This window comes from Mytilus californianus, unplaced genomic scaffold, assembly GCF_021869535.1.
Source record: "Mytilus californianus isolate M0D057914Y unplaced genomic scaffold, xbMytCali1.0.p SCAF_1, whole genome shotgun sequence".
NCBI classification, from domain to species: Eukaryota; Metazoa; Mollusca; class Bivalvia; order Mytilida; family Mytilidae; genus Mytilus; species Mytilus californianus.
The window spans coordinates 133135160-133148808 of NW_026262581.1; the positions used below are offsets into that span (position 1 = coordinate 133135160).

Sequence of the window (13649 nt, forward strand, 5' to 3'; positions counted from 1 at the left end):
CCACATCATTTTTTCAATAGGCCTTCAAAAACCAATCTTAAAATGCTCTCTGGTTACGAAAATGGTGTATCTATTCACCAGGAACCAATAGCACTGATAAACAATGGTTATTAATTAACATGCCATGTTTTGTAAATATATATACCTGAATTCGAAGTGCCAATACTGCTCTAATGGCATACATTAATATCAAATCTATTGAAGATTATTATGAAAAAAAAAAAGAAATTCATTTCAAAGATGAGAATACACTTTTTGGCTCTTGAAATAGAAAATCAATAAGTATTATAAATCTATCAAAAAACATGCTTCAGATATCACAGTCACAAGACTTTAATTTATCAAATTTGTGATTTTTATAAGTGACATTGACCTTTGACCTCAAAATCAATCAGCTTCTTCCCATACTCTATATCTTATATTTTACTTTTTTTGTATAAAGTTTTATTCCAATTGTGCGATAGATACTAAAAGTTATCATTCAGAAACCATTTGTTTCCAACACATGGAATGAAGGACGTAGTCAGACAGATAAGGTGAATACTATATACTCTATTTTTTGTTTTGGGGGGAGCATAAAAATGTGTAGGTGTGGGACCAAGGTATTCTTGTGTAATGAAGAAACTTTCAAATATGTGCCGTAAGAAATAATGTTCACATCAATAACAATGAGAAATATAATCAACTTTTGAAGAAAGGCAGATGACCTGTATAGATTAAAACAAAAAGCCCAAAACATTTAACTATGACAAAGTGACAAATTTTAAACCAAACAAAAGCTCAGTGGCTTTTTTCACAAAAAATCTTACATTCGTAACTTCAATTCGTAAGTTATTCTGAATTGTTCATGACATACAAGTATTTTTTCTCTTAAGATTTCTTGTGAAATGAGTCACAGAATCTTGCACAATAAAGAAACTATGAATTGGGACAGTGTGGTGGGTTGTTATTTCTATCAACTGATAAAATCAAGATCAGCTATTAACTCATTACCATGTATGGCACAACACACCTTAAACTCATTTTTTTCTAGATTCTTATAACTTGGCTTTACATTTTCAGATTTAAAACATAATCCTGACAATGAAGCACAGAAGTAAAAGCAACCTGTGCAGCATCATGTTTACTAATCATAAAAATAAAGATTTATCTCTCTTTGTTCAGTAAATGCTACTTTTTCCAAGAATATATTATTCATTTATGAATGGAATATAATTTATTATATTGATGGCTGATGGTAGATAGTCACTGATGAATTTATGCACAACTTGGCTCATGTAATTTTAGAGCTTGAAATATGGTTTGGGCACTTGTTGATCAATGAGCCCCTGTATTTCTTTTTTTTTTTGTATTGTTAGGTTATTGTCTCATAAAAAAATAAGGAGATGTGGTATAAATGCCAATGAGACAACTATCCACCAAAGTTCAAATGAAATGGATGTAAGCAATTATAGGCAACCACATGGCCTTCAACAATGAGAATAAAATGCTTCGCTGGGGCGCAGCTTGATACGACCGCAGAGGTCGAACCCTGAACAGTTGGGGCAAGTATGGACACAACATTCAAGCTTGATACAGCTCTGAATTTGGATTGTTATTAAATATTTGACACAGCATAGGTTTCTGACACAGAAAGAATGTGGTCTAAGAACTTGAATTTTTTTAATTTACCTATTATGGTCCAATGTCCAAAATCAAAATACATGGTTAGATTCAGCATATCAAAGAACCCCATATATTCAATTTTTGTTAAAATCAAACAAAGTTTAATTTTGGACCCCAACTTGGACAAACTTGAAAACTGGGCCCATAATCAAAAATCTAAACACATGTTTAGATTCAGCATATCAAAGAACCCCAAGAATTCAATTTTTGCTAAAATCAAACTAAGTTTAATTTTGGACCCTTTGGACCTTAATGTAGACCAATTTAAAAAAACGGGACTTAAAATTAAAAATCTAAATACACGGTTAGATTTGGAATATCAAAGAACCCCAATAATTCAATTTTTGATGAAATCAAACAAAGTTTAATTTTGGACCCTTTTGACCTCAATATGAACCAATTTGATAGCGGGGCCCACAAATAAAAAATCTAAATTCATGGTTAGATTCAGCATATCAAAGAACCCCATATATTCAATTTTTGTTGAAATCAAAAAAAGTTTAATTTTGGACCCCAACTTGGACCAACTTGAAAACTGGGCCCATAATCAAAAATCTAAACACATGTTTAGATTCAGCATATCAAAGAACCCCAAGAATTCAATTTTTGTTAAAATCAAACTAAGTTTAATTTTGGACCCTTTGGACCTCAATGAAGACCAATTTAAAAAACGGGACCCAAATTAAAAATCTAAAAACACGGTTAGATTTGGCATATCAAAGAACCCCAATAATTCAATTTTCGATGAAATCAAACAAAGTTTAATTTTGGACCCTTTTGACCTCAATATGAACCAATTTGATAGCGGGGCCTACAAATAAAAAATCTAAATACATAGTTAGATTCACATATCAAAGACCCTCATATATTCAATTTTTGTTGAAATCAAACAAAGTTTAATTTTGGACCCCAATTTGGACCAACTTGAAAACTGGGCCCTAATCAAAAATCTAAATACATGTTTAGATTCAGCATATCAAAGAACCCCATATATTCAATTTTTGTTGAAATCAAACAAAGTTTAAATACTGGACCCTATCTTGGACCAACTTGAAAACTGGGCCCATAATCAAAAATCTAAACACATGTTTAGATTCAGCAAATCAAAGAACCCCAAGAATTCAATTTTTGTCAAAATCAAACTAAGTTTAATTTTGGACCCTTTGGACCTCAATGTAGACCAATTTAAAAAACAGGACCCAAAATTAAAAACCTAAATACACGGTTAGATTTGGAATATCAAAGAACCCCAATAATTCAATTTTAGATGAAATCAAACAAAGTTGAATTTTGGACCCTTTTGACCTCAATATGAACCAATTAGATAACGGGGTCCACAAATAAAAAATCTAAATACATGGTTAGATTCAGCATATCAAAGAACCCCATATATTCAATTTTTGTTGAAATCAAACAAAGTTTAATTTTGGACCCCAATTTGGACCAACTTGAAAACTGGGCCAAAAATCAAAAATCTAAATACATGTTTAGATTCAGCATATCAAAGAACCTCATATATTCAATTTTTGCTAAAATCAAACAAAGTTTAATTTTGGACCCTTTGGACATTAATGTAGACCAATTTGAAAACTGGACCCAAAATTAAAAATCTAAATACACTGTTAGATTCGGCATAACAAATAAATAAATGTGATCAAAGATTTTACAAATCTAATGCGCCATACTGTGCAATTAAAGATTACTTCTTGAAATTTTTCAATATTTGAAATTTGAAAAAAAAATAATATTTGAAGAATAATTCTTTTTAATTTCTGAAATCTGAAATGAGAAAAAATTGGCCCCCCACAATTTCTTTTTATCCCCCCCCCCCCCCCCCCCCTTTTTCCCCCAAAAAAATTCTTTCCCTCAAGATATGGTCATAATCTCAATTCAAATTTCCAATGGAGTTGGCAACCATAATTACCCATTTAAATTTACCATAGTGCTAACTTAATCTATTTTATAATAGAATTAATAAAAATATGGTGTCAAATCTTTCATATGGATTTTTTTGTAAAAAAAAAAGATGAAAACATTTGCAGATATTTTTACTGGTCTTCCTTTATAAATATGCATTTCTTTAAACATAATTTAAAAGCAGTGTAAGGGAAGTAACCAAAACGTTGTATTTGGATTACCTCCCTTACACTGTTTTAGATTATCTTTATTGTTCATTAACCATTACTTTATACATAATTTAAAAGCAGTGTAAGGGAGATAATTTCAATGATGTATTTGATTTATCTCCCTTACACTGCTTTAAATTATGTTTTGTACTAAAGTATTTGTCCATTAACCAGGACAACCTTGTTTTTCCCCCTTTTTTGCCCCTAATTCCTAAACGGTTTGAGCCATAACCCCCCAAAGCAAATCCTAACCATCCCTTTGTGGTATGGAAACTTGTAGTATAATTTCAGAGAGATCCATACACCGTTCCACAGTTATTGTCTGGAAACTAGAAAATGCTCATTTTTGGCCCCTTTTTGGCCCCTAATTCCTTAACTGTTGGTACCATAACCCCCAAAATCAATCCCAACCTTCCTTTTGTGGTATTTAACCTTATGGTCAAATTTCAAAAAGATCCATTCACTTAAACTAAAGTTAGAGTGCGAAAACCAATATGTATTCGGACGACGACGACGACGCCGCCAACGTCATACCAATATACAACCACAAAATTTTTTTGCGGTCGTATAAAAACCCATACGGTATAGTCGGCTATATAAGGCCCTGCTATATGGCCTTTAATCATATTTATTCAAGTGTTGTTCCCTTGACAGATCTTTTCACTATTATTTCATTAGATTTTTGTCTCAATTACATCCCCTATATTATTTTCCTCCAATATATGATTTCTATATTGTACTAAAAATAACTTTAAAGATGGCTTTTGTTTTTATTTCACTTCTGTACAGACAAATTGTAAATTTTGGTCACTGAACATTATAACATGTTGTATCAATCATCACTCTACATTTTAACATGTTGAATCAATCATCACTCTTCCTTATAACCCCATTACTGTCTATACATTGAAATACTCCAGCTTTCATCTTCCTCTGGAAATCTTTTTCCATGTCATAAGTTCTGTAAAGGAAAACAAGTCTGTTAGTATATATCCTATAATGAATTTAATACTCTACAGATATAACTTACCAGCATGTATGCAAATGTCACTACGACGTCGTAGGAAGGCGTCACAGAAAAAAATTAAAATCGTAGGAAGGCGTCACAGAAAAAAATTAAAATAGCCTTGCAAGACGTCATAATTATTTGGACTAAGTAAACAGGTAAACATAAGGTTGTCTGTAATTGCTTACATCCACTTCATTTGAACTATGGTGGATAGTTGTCTCATTGGCATTCATACCACATCTCCTTAATTTTATATTTATAAAGCAGATTTTTATTGGGTCAAGAAGCTTATATTCTATATTCATTTACTGTAACATTCTTCTAGATTGGTACCAAAAATGCAATATATCATTTGTGTAATTACAATTGAAAGTGATGATGTTAACAATAACAGTAGTGAAACTGTGTGTGCCATTCCCTATAATTTTAAATGTCTTGCAAAACAATAAAAGGGTTATTGCAAGAATATACCGGTAGTAAATACTATATCTTGCAGAATATGAAATTGCACATGAATTGAAAGATGGTGCGAAATGATATTTCACTCAAGACAATGTTCATCAATATTAGTGAAATAATCCAAATATATATGAATATGCTGGCAAATTAGATTGACTGAGATTTTTCAATGTTTTAGGAATCTTAAAGTGATGAAGCGGTCAAACTTGTTGATACTAAGAACTCCCAGTCTAACTGATACTATTTGGTCTAATCTTTTCAATCCCAGCATTTTCTTAACACAAACAAACCTACCTCTATATAGAAATCAAGTCTTCTACAAACAACAAAGGAGTATAAAGTTTATTTAGTTACATTGTAGTAGATATTAAAAGCAATAGCAAACATAGTTATGCAGTAGCTGGCAGTATTGTCAGTGACTATATACACTTGTGAAAATGGTGGACAAGGTCAATGGACAAATTGCTTCAATCTCTAAAATATCATTTCCAGAGTTAACATGAAATATTTACCACTGGACATAAGCAAATAAAAAACAACTAATAAATTCATTTAGTTGCTTAAAGTGTATTTGCATTGTTAGTTCTGACATATTTCTTTGAATCTTTCCATCTTTGCAAACTCTGACTAAATATACTTTTGGAATGCTATTTCAGACACTTACTTCTCAAATGCTGTCCATCTGGAAGTGAAAAAATATTCTTCCCATGCTTTATATAAACCAACTGCTGCAACAGTAAGAACAGCTCCAACTTTCATGTGGTAAGCATAAGACTTTACCCATAATCCTTTCATTACTGGTTTGGGAAGTTTGGTTGCCATCTGTAAAGCAAACAACAAAATCTAACACAAGGTATCAGTAAAATTGCACACATACTGAACTGCTATTTATGGTCCAAGATGTATTTTACAATTGTACGTGTATACTTCTTTAAAATAATGTTTTTGGTCAAATTTGTGACATAGGTCATATCTTCTCCATAACTTATTGCCTCTTATGAAAAAACAAAGATTTATACATTGGATTAACCTGGCCACCTTTATCATTAAAATTAAAAGTAAATTTCAAAACTGAAACTCGTGTAATGTACTGTACAGACAAAATTCATTAAAATGGATATACATATTAGTAGTGATGTTCTGATTTATTTCCATAATAATTGATATTTATTGATCAATTATTTAATTTTTTTGAATAGTGATAATCAATAATAATATTTCATAATTGAAAAAAGTAAAATATAATTATAAAATGTTTATATTTTTAATTTATTGAAACCTTTCAACACCTCCAGGAAAGTATAAGGAATGGCTTATAACACCCATAAAATATTCATTTTATACATATATATGTTCTCACTTTTTTGGGGGTACTCTGCATTCATTCATCTGTATTTTTGGTTAATTATACTTCAATACTGTAAATGACATGCAAAAGTAATACAAAAAGAAAAGTATGTTTTTTTTTAATTTTTACACCATCATATTTAGCATACGAGTTAAAAACTGATTATAACCTATTTAATTGGAGCATGCTGTCTGATTATTCATATTAATCAATTATAATTTTTTCAGCTGATTCCAAACACCATAAAGTCCACAATTTAGTAAGTATATATATGGGTGCCTAAGAACAAGATATAACACTGCATTTATTCTGTCAGAAAATTTGCTACAATACCATATATAACAACCGCCAACAGAAAGAAAAAGTTGTCTGTTTTCGTTTGGCAGATCTGTATGTCCTAACTTATATGATTAAATGGAAATATGATGAACAATATATGCTAGTGGTGAGCAAATGTACAATATTTAAATTCTCAATCTTTCCTGACTTGTGGAAAATAATAAAAGAAGGGAAGCACCTATGAACTACTGTTATAGTTAGATCAAATAGATAAGAGTAAGAAAAAATTTAAATACCTGGAAAAAAATCATAAAAAGGAGTATCCATGCCCCAAAGCAGTGTGGTTTGGGCTTCTGTTAGGAATTGTTAAAAGTTAGGTTTAAGATGATTGTTAGTTTAGGTTTATATGGGTTTTGATAGATTTGACCCTTAAAGAAAATGAATACCTGGCAGGCTAGCATTTCAAAGGAAGCTTTGTTTCAAAATATTAACCCCATCCAAGGATTTGTCATAGTGATAGAAGATGAACACTCATCAATAGATGTACATGTGGAATCAAGCTTCCTAATAGACATGGTACTGGGACCAATATTATTTGTATGCCATATAAATGATCTTCCAGACTGTGTCCAATCTCAAGTTATTTGCAGATGATAGCTTGCTGTAATGACAAATAAAGTCCCCAAAAGACGATCAAATTTTACCAGAAGACCTAGCAAAACTAGAAATCTTGGCAAACCAATGTGGCATGAAATTCAATGCTAAGAAATGTTATATAAGAAGTATAAAACAAAAGTCGAGCCAAATCTACCAACTGGAAAAACATATTTTGGAACAAGTAAAAAGGAACCCCTACTTTGGACTAAACTTCTCAGTACTACTGTCAGTAGACATGGTTGATCTATAATGGGAGCAGTTACATTGATAATATAACCAGTAAAGCAAAATGTACCCTGGGTTTCATCAGACATGTCAGAAGAAACATTCGTTAATGCCCCTAAAGTGTGCAAAGAACTAACATATATAATGTCAAACCATTGAGGAGCAATGAGAGACTGATTAAAGCAAAACATTGTGCGACTACAGTACATAAGCTCAAACATTTTAGAAAAACTAGAAACAAAAAAACACAAAGGCTTATCAAACTATCCAGTGCCACACACTTGTTCTTTGCAAGAACAATAATCGATTGGAACCACCTGGAAGATAGCACTTCGTGCATCAAGACAGTAGTGGGCTTTATTGATCCCCTCCAACACTGTTAACTGTTTTAAGTCACGCTGCTCTACTTTCAGTGCAAAGAAAACCGTGAACGGTTCCTGAACTTTTCAACAATACAGATTTGACCCAAAACGTGTTTAAATTGAGATTTATTATGGATTACAAAAATGAGACAAAGTTATTGTAAGCGTATGCATAAACAAGCCAAGTGCCATGAATCAAGGCATGAACACTACGACAATGTCATGAAATTGTGGGATATTTAAAAACCGTCTCTCCAGATTCCTACTTTCTCTTTAAAAATGTCGCTACTAATCGTCTAACGTATTATCTGTGTGCATCTACTTAATTCAATTAGTTGAGAAACCAGTAAGTACCTTTTTCAAATGAAAAATATATAATTTGCTGAATGACCTTCTAAAATTTTAAGGGGAAGTTACTCACTATTTTCCGGTGAAGTGTTGATTAAATGGGTGCAAGACAACTCGGCCCGAAGTCAACTCGGACCTTCTACAAAAAAGACAATTCGGACCGTATATGAAGAAAACTCGGACTGGCAATAAGTCAACTCGGACCGTGCAAAATAAAGAGAAAAAATATATTTTTCTTGATTTGTTGATATACAATACATCCAAAACTTTTTTCTTTTACGAAATTACCCTTGAGGTGTTCCTGTCCATAGGAAGTTCAGACAAAGAAGAAGAAGAGTGACGAGTCTGTATGTCCGATAAAAGTTCACTACAGCTTATGTTATGTGCTTGTTTTGTATTATTAATATCATTATTTAGTTGTTTATTCATTTATTTTCCTATATAATACAGTCTGTTTTACTATTGACAGGACCAACGCTTGGCTATTCGAAACAATTGATATGTCACAGGATAATACGATGATAAAAGAAAATTGAGATTCATGGGTTGGATGTTTGGACAAAATATTTTCAAACTTAACTTGACTTGGAATTTCTAATCGAAAATCAAGAAAAGCTCAATATCAATCATATTATAAATAAAGTAATAAATTTAATCGACGTTCTAATTTTTTGCCAGAGATTTTCCGCAAACACCACATTCACCATTTATGCGACCAACACTATAAATCTCGTATGGCTCTTTATAAACACATTTTCTTTTGTTTGATTTTTTGGATACATTTTAGACATACTATAGCCCCATATTTTATCTGCTTATTTAATTATACAATTTATGCCCCAAGACATTGACTTATTATTATCTGTGTTTTTGCAACTAGTATATGCTTGCATTTAAAAGCACTGCCCTTCCGAAGTATCATACAAAGTTCTGTTGCTACGCCTGTCTTGTTTGCTCTTCTTTCACGAAAGCACCAGGTAAACTCACTGCCATCATCATGTCTACCACTTGTATACTCTCCTTTTTCACCAAACTGTTTGCCTTAAGTTTCCAAGACGGCTACAGCGAGTTCTTAAGTGTTTCTTTGCACATTTCCTTCGCTGTTCCCTATGCAGACCTAAAAACCGATTTTCTAACACACCAAGCAAGTCATTTAATTCAGAAATTCTCGCCTAACTTCAGTAAGTCTCTGTCATACACATTTTTTATTTCAAGTTTAATCGTTACATTTCTAACATCATAAATGTAAATAGATTGTCTACCTTGTTCAGCTTTGTGATTCTACGATTTTCATCGGTCACATTTATATGAATTGAATCGATTATTAACCTGATTACCTCCGAATGTCGAGCGTTCGGGTGTCTACGTTCAAAAGTGTAGCTACGTGATAAGTTTGCTGTTCGGAGTATATTTAAAATCACCTTTCCGTATTTCCTGCCAAGAATCGAGGATCAAGTTACAGTGAATATGATATTCGTCGTCTTTGCTCTGGCTCTGTGATTGATTTAATCTCGAACCAAGTAAAGTAAGCACAGTTTTCTTCTTTCAAAACAAGTCGTACATTGTCAGATAACGTGATTTACACTTTCAATATTCAAGTCAAATTCAAACCTGTATTGGAAAAGGGTTTTAAAAACAGCCAATCATAAGCATACCAAAACTCCTCAATATACTTGTAAGTGTATTGGTGGCTATAACTACGATTCGAGAATGTGATATTTTGAACTTCCCTCCAGAATCAAGAATCCTTGTTGTTTGGTTTAAAAATGAACCTTTTTTCTTGGGTTTTTATTTGTAATTTCACAGCAGGCACTCATATTACACTCCATATATCATGCTTTCGTTATATGTTCTGGAAACTTAATTTGTTATGTTTCCTTTCTTTCTTCAACACAATTATTTTTCTTTTTAAAAAAGGTTATCTAGTAGATTCAAAGAAACTCATTGATTTTTTTAATAAAATCATTTTCAAAGGTTATCAATGTTGTAGTAAGATCTTTGATTTTTGTCTTTATCGGTGCTAGCATTGATTTTATCTTTATCGGTAGCATTGATTTTATCTTTATAAATTGAATATATAACTTAACATGTAGCGCTATCTAGTTATTAAAACCCTATCGATACTTTGGCACAGCACAAGGAAATTCTTTTCTCATATTGTTTATAACGTCTTCACACTAAATCTATTGGTTGTGTGCTGATTGTCATTTTAGTCTGCGAGACCATGGTTTATTTACTAGTTTGGCTTTGAACTAGCTGTGTTCTTTTTGTTCTGTTGGTTATTTTATTGTGCTTACGATCGATCTGATAAGTCAAGCCCCATCAGACTTATTTTCCATTTTTGTTCTTATGTTGTGTTGTTACACCACTGTCACAAGTAAGGAGTAGCACCGAGAGCTCATAAATATGTTAAACTCCGTCACATTTTGTGTATGCCTGTTCCAAGACAGGAACCTGTAATCCAGAGGTTGTCATTGGTTGGTGTCTGTCATAACTGTGTTTCGATTATTGCTATACTGTAAATCAGGCCGTTGGATTTCTCTTTTAAACTGTTTCACATTTTGTCATGCATGGCCTTTTATAGCTTACTATACGTACATGTTTTGCTCATTGTTGAAGGACATACGGTGACTTGTAATTTTTCACATCTTTGTTCTTGGGTCGTTATTAATAGTTTTCTATTTGGCAATTAAACCATATCTCCATGCTGAATATGCATGAAATATTTGCCACTGGACGTAAAGCATACAACAATCAACTAATCTAAAACTTATTTGGACGTTTCTTTTTGAAACTTTTTTTGATAATGCTCTTCAACTTCGTCATTGATTTGACCTTTCGATTGTTTTGATTTGAGTGCCACTGATGAGTATTATGTAAACAAACAATAGTCTAGATTGCTTAATTTGAGGTCTGGTATCCTTGGTGAGGTTTTACAACCACTGGATCGATTCCACTGATGGTTGATGTTTCGTCATAAGGAATTTCACCAGCCCAGTAGCCAACACCTCTTTGATGACATGAAATATCATTGATACAATAACGTTCTGCAAATAATCTGTTGATAAAATGTTAAAATCATTTGAAAAAGTAAGGATTTTCTACATCCAGTCATATAGAGATTTTGTCAGATTTGGCAAAACTTTTTTGAACTTTTAGTTTTAATGCTCTTTGACTTTGTAATTGATTTAGCCTTCCAATAGTATGATGCGAGTGCCACATGTCCCATGTAGACCAAATGCGTGTCATGTAAACTTAATGCATGTCATGAAGACTAAATGCGTCCCATTTAGACTAAATGCGTGTCATGTAGACTAAATGCGTCCCATGAAGACTAATGCGTGTCAGGCATGCATATAAATTTATAAATTTGTCTCAGTATGATAATGGTTGTGTGAATCTGATGGGGGATGTAAATTGTCTCAGTATGATAATGGTTGTGTGAATCTGATGGGGGATGTATATTGTCCAAGTATGATAATGGTTGTGTGAATCTGATGGGGGATGTAAATTGTCTAAGTATGATAATGGTTGTGTGAATCTGATGGGGGATGTAAATTGTCTCAGTATGATAATGGTTGTGTAAATCTGATGGGGGATGTAAATTGTCTCAGTATGATAATGGTTGTGTGAATCTGATGGGGGATGTAAATTGTCTCAGTATGATAATGGTTGTGTGAATCTGATGGGGGATGTAAATTGTCTCAGTATGATAATGGTTGTGTGAATCTGATGGGGGGATGTAAATTGTCTCAGTATGATAATGGTTGTGTGAATCTGAAGGCGGATGTAAATTGTCTCAGTATGATAATGGTTGTGTGAATCTGATGGGGGATGTAAACTGATATATTCGATGAGTTTGTTTTCAATATAATTTTCATTATCCCAATAATTAATTTCAATTATAGTCTCAGAAGATAATGAGACAACACTCAACAAGAGACCAAAATGACATAGAAGTTAACAACTATAGGTCACCGCACGGCCTTCAACAATGAGCAAAACCAAATCCGAATAATCAGCTATAAAAGGCCCCGAAATGACAAATGTAAAACAATTCAAGGAGAAAACTAACGGCATGATTTATGTACAAAATAATGAACGAAACACAAATATGATATACAGCAACAAACGACAACCACTGAATTACAGGCTCCTATATAGTTCATTTCATTCTTTTCAGCTTTTAAGTATTTTCCTGTCCCTTTTCTCCCACTAGCTAATTCACGTATGTGGTTGTCGAGATCAAGTACTAGTATACAATACTAAATTTTGTTTGGAGGGTCTAGTAGATTGTTTCGACTAAACATTTCTCTGAAGTTGGCAATGTCGAATATCTCAACTGATTCAGTGATGTCCAAATTGACGAGTGATATCAACACAACGTTTTTAAAGCCTTCGTTCTTATACTTGTTGCATAGAATCTGAACCGGTCCATCTATAGTCCGCTGCCGAACAAACCAATGACTAACATATCAAAGAAACCAACTGTTTCTGTATCCTTCTGATTCTGAAACAATATCCGGCGTTGGAGTTTATTACTTGTCACATTCTCCCTTTTTGTATTTTTATCAAATGGTCAACGAATGTTTTGGAGTGAATAATTTTTTAATATTGTTGCTTATAATATGCGCCATCACACCACTATCGAATGGGTTCTTCAAATCCCATTAGCAAGCACCCTTGCAGCTTCGATACCAAGAGAGGGAAGAAGTTTCGATACAAAAGATTTGAAGATAGTAATAATAAATTTTGCCATCACTCTGATTCTGAGCACGGACTTATTTTTGTGAGCTGCTTTTGTTTCTTTGTTATGACAAGGTTTACTTTTGTTTGTTTCCCGTCCGTAATATCAAGACTATGGTTAATACATTTTCTCTTTTCTTATTGTTGATATATTCTAAATTACTACCTTTGTCACTTCCAATCGCGCAGAGGATTATACACTCACCCCTCATTTATAATTATAGGAAAGATTTGATAATTTATTGGGTGCCAAATTTTATCTGTTATCTTATGTCATTGAGGTCATCCTCGCGCTCGGAGGATTAATCAAAAAGGGCCAGTCCATAAATTCTCGAAATTGGACAGGTTTAACATATTTCGCCTGTTTTTGGTCGTTAGTTGAAATTGGCTTCAAATTACAGTCGTTCAAGATGATTTAACTGATG

General features: G+C 32.7%; 1 protein-coding gene across 2 annotated transcripts; it reads right to left on the reverse strand.

The window, feature by feature from the left end:
* Positions 1–4541: 4541 nt before the first annotated feature.
* On the reverse strand, positions 4542–8571 carry LOC127735050 (cytochrome c oxidase subunit 6C-like). 2 transcript variants are annotated; one of them, XR_007997998.1, is made up of 3 exons: positions 8485–8571; positions 5924–6081; positions 4542–4752 (listed from the first exon to the last, which is right to left on the reverse strand). XR_007997998.1 is itself a non-coding variant. In XM_052245146.1 (3 exons), the coding sequence occupies exons 1-3, from the start codon at positions 6638–6640 to the stop codon at positions 4656–4658; spliced, it is 276 nt and encodes a 91-aa protein (XP_052101106.1). In that variant the 5' UTR covers positions 6641–6679; the 3' UTR covers positions 4542–4655. The 2 variants fall into 2 exon arrangements, 1 of the variants encoding a protein (XP_052101106.1); XM_052245146.1 differs by lacking the exon at positions 8485–8571 and adding an exon at positions 6620–6679.
* Positions 8572–13649: the final 5078 nt, after the last annotated feature.

Bases quoted from the DNA above. Each gene is read 5' to 3' on its own strand.
- LOC127735050 (XM_052245146.1), bottom strand. From the start codon at position 6,640: ATGCAGAGTACCCCCAAAAAA. The intron at 6,082-6,619 runs GTGAGAACATAT...TTTGCTTTACAG, and splicing joins TGCAGAGTACCCCCAAAAAA to ATGGCAACCAAACTTCCCAA. The intron at 4,753-5,923 runs GTAAGTGTCTGA...TTTCCTTTACAG, and splicing joins AGATGGACAGCATTTGAGAA to AACTTATGACATGGAAAAAG.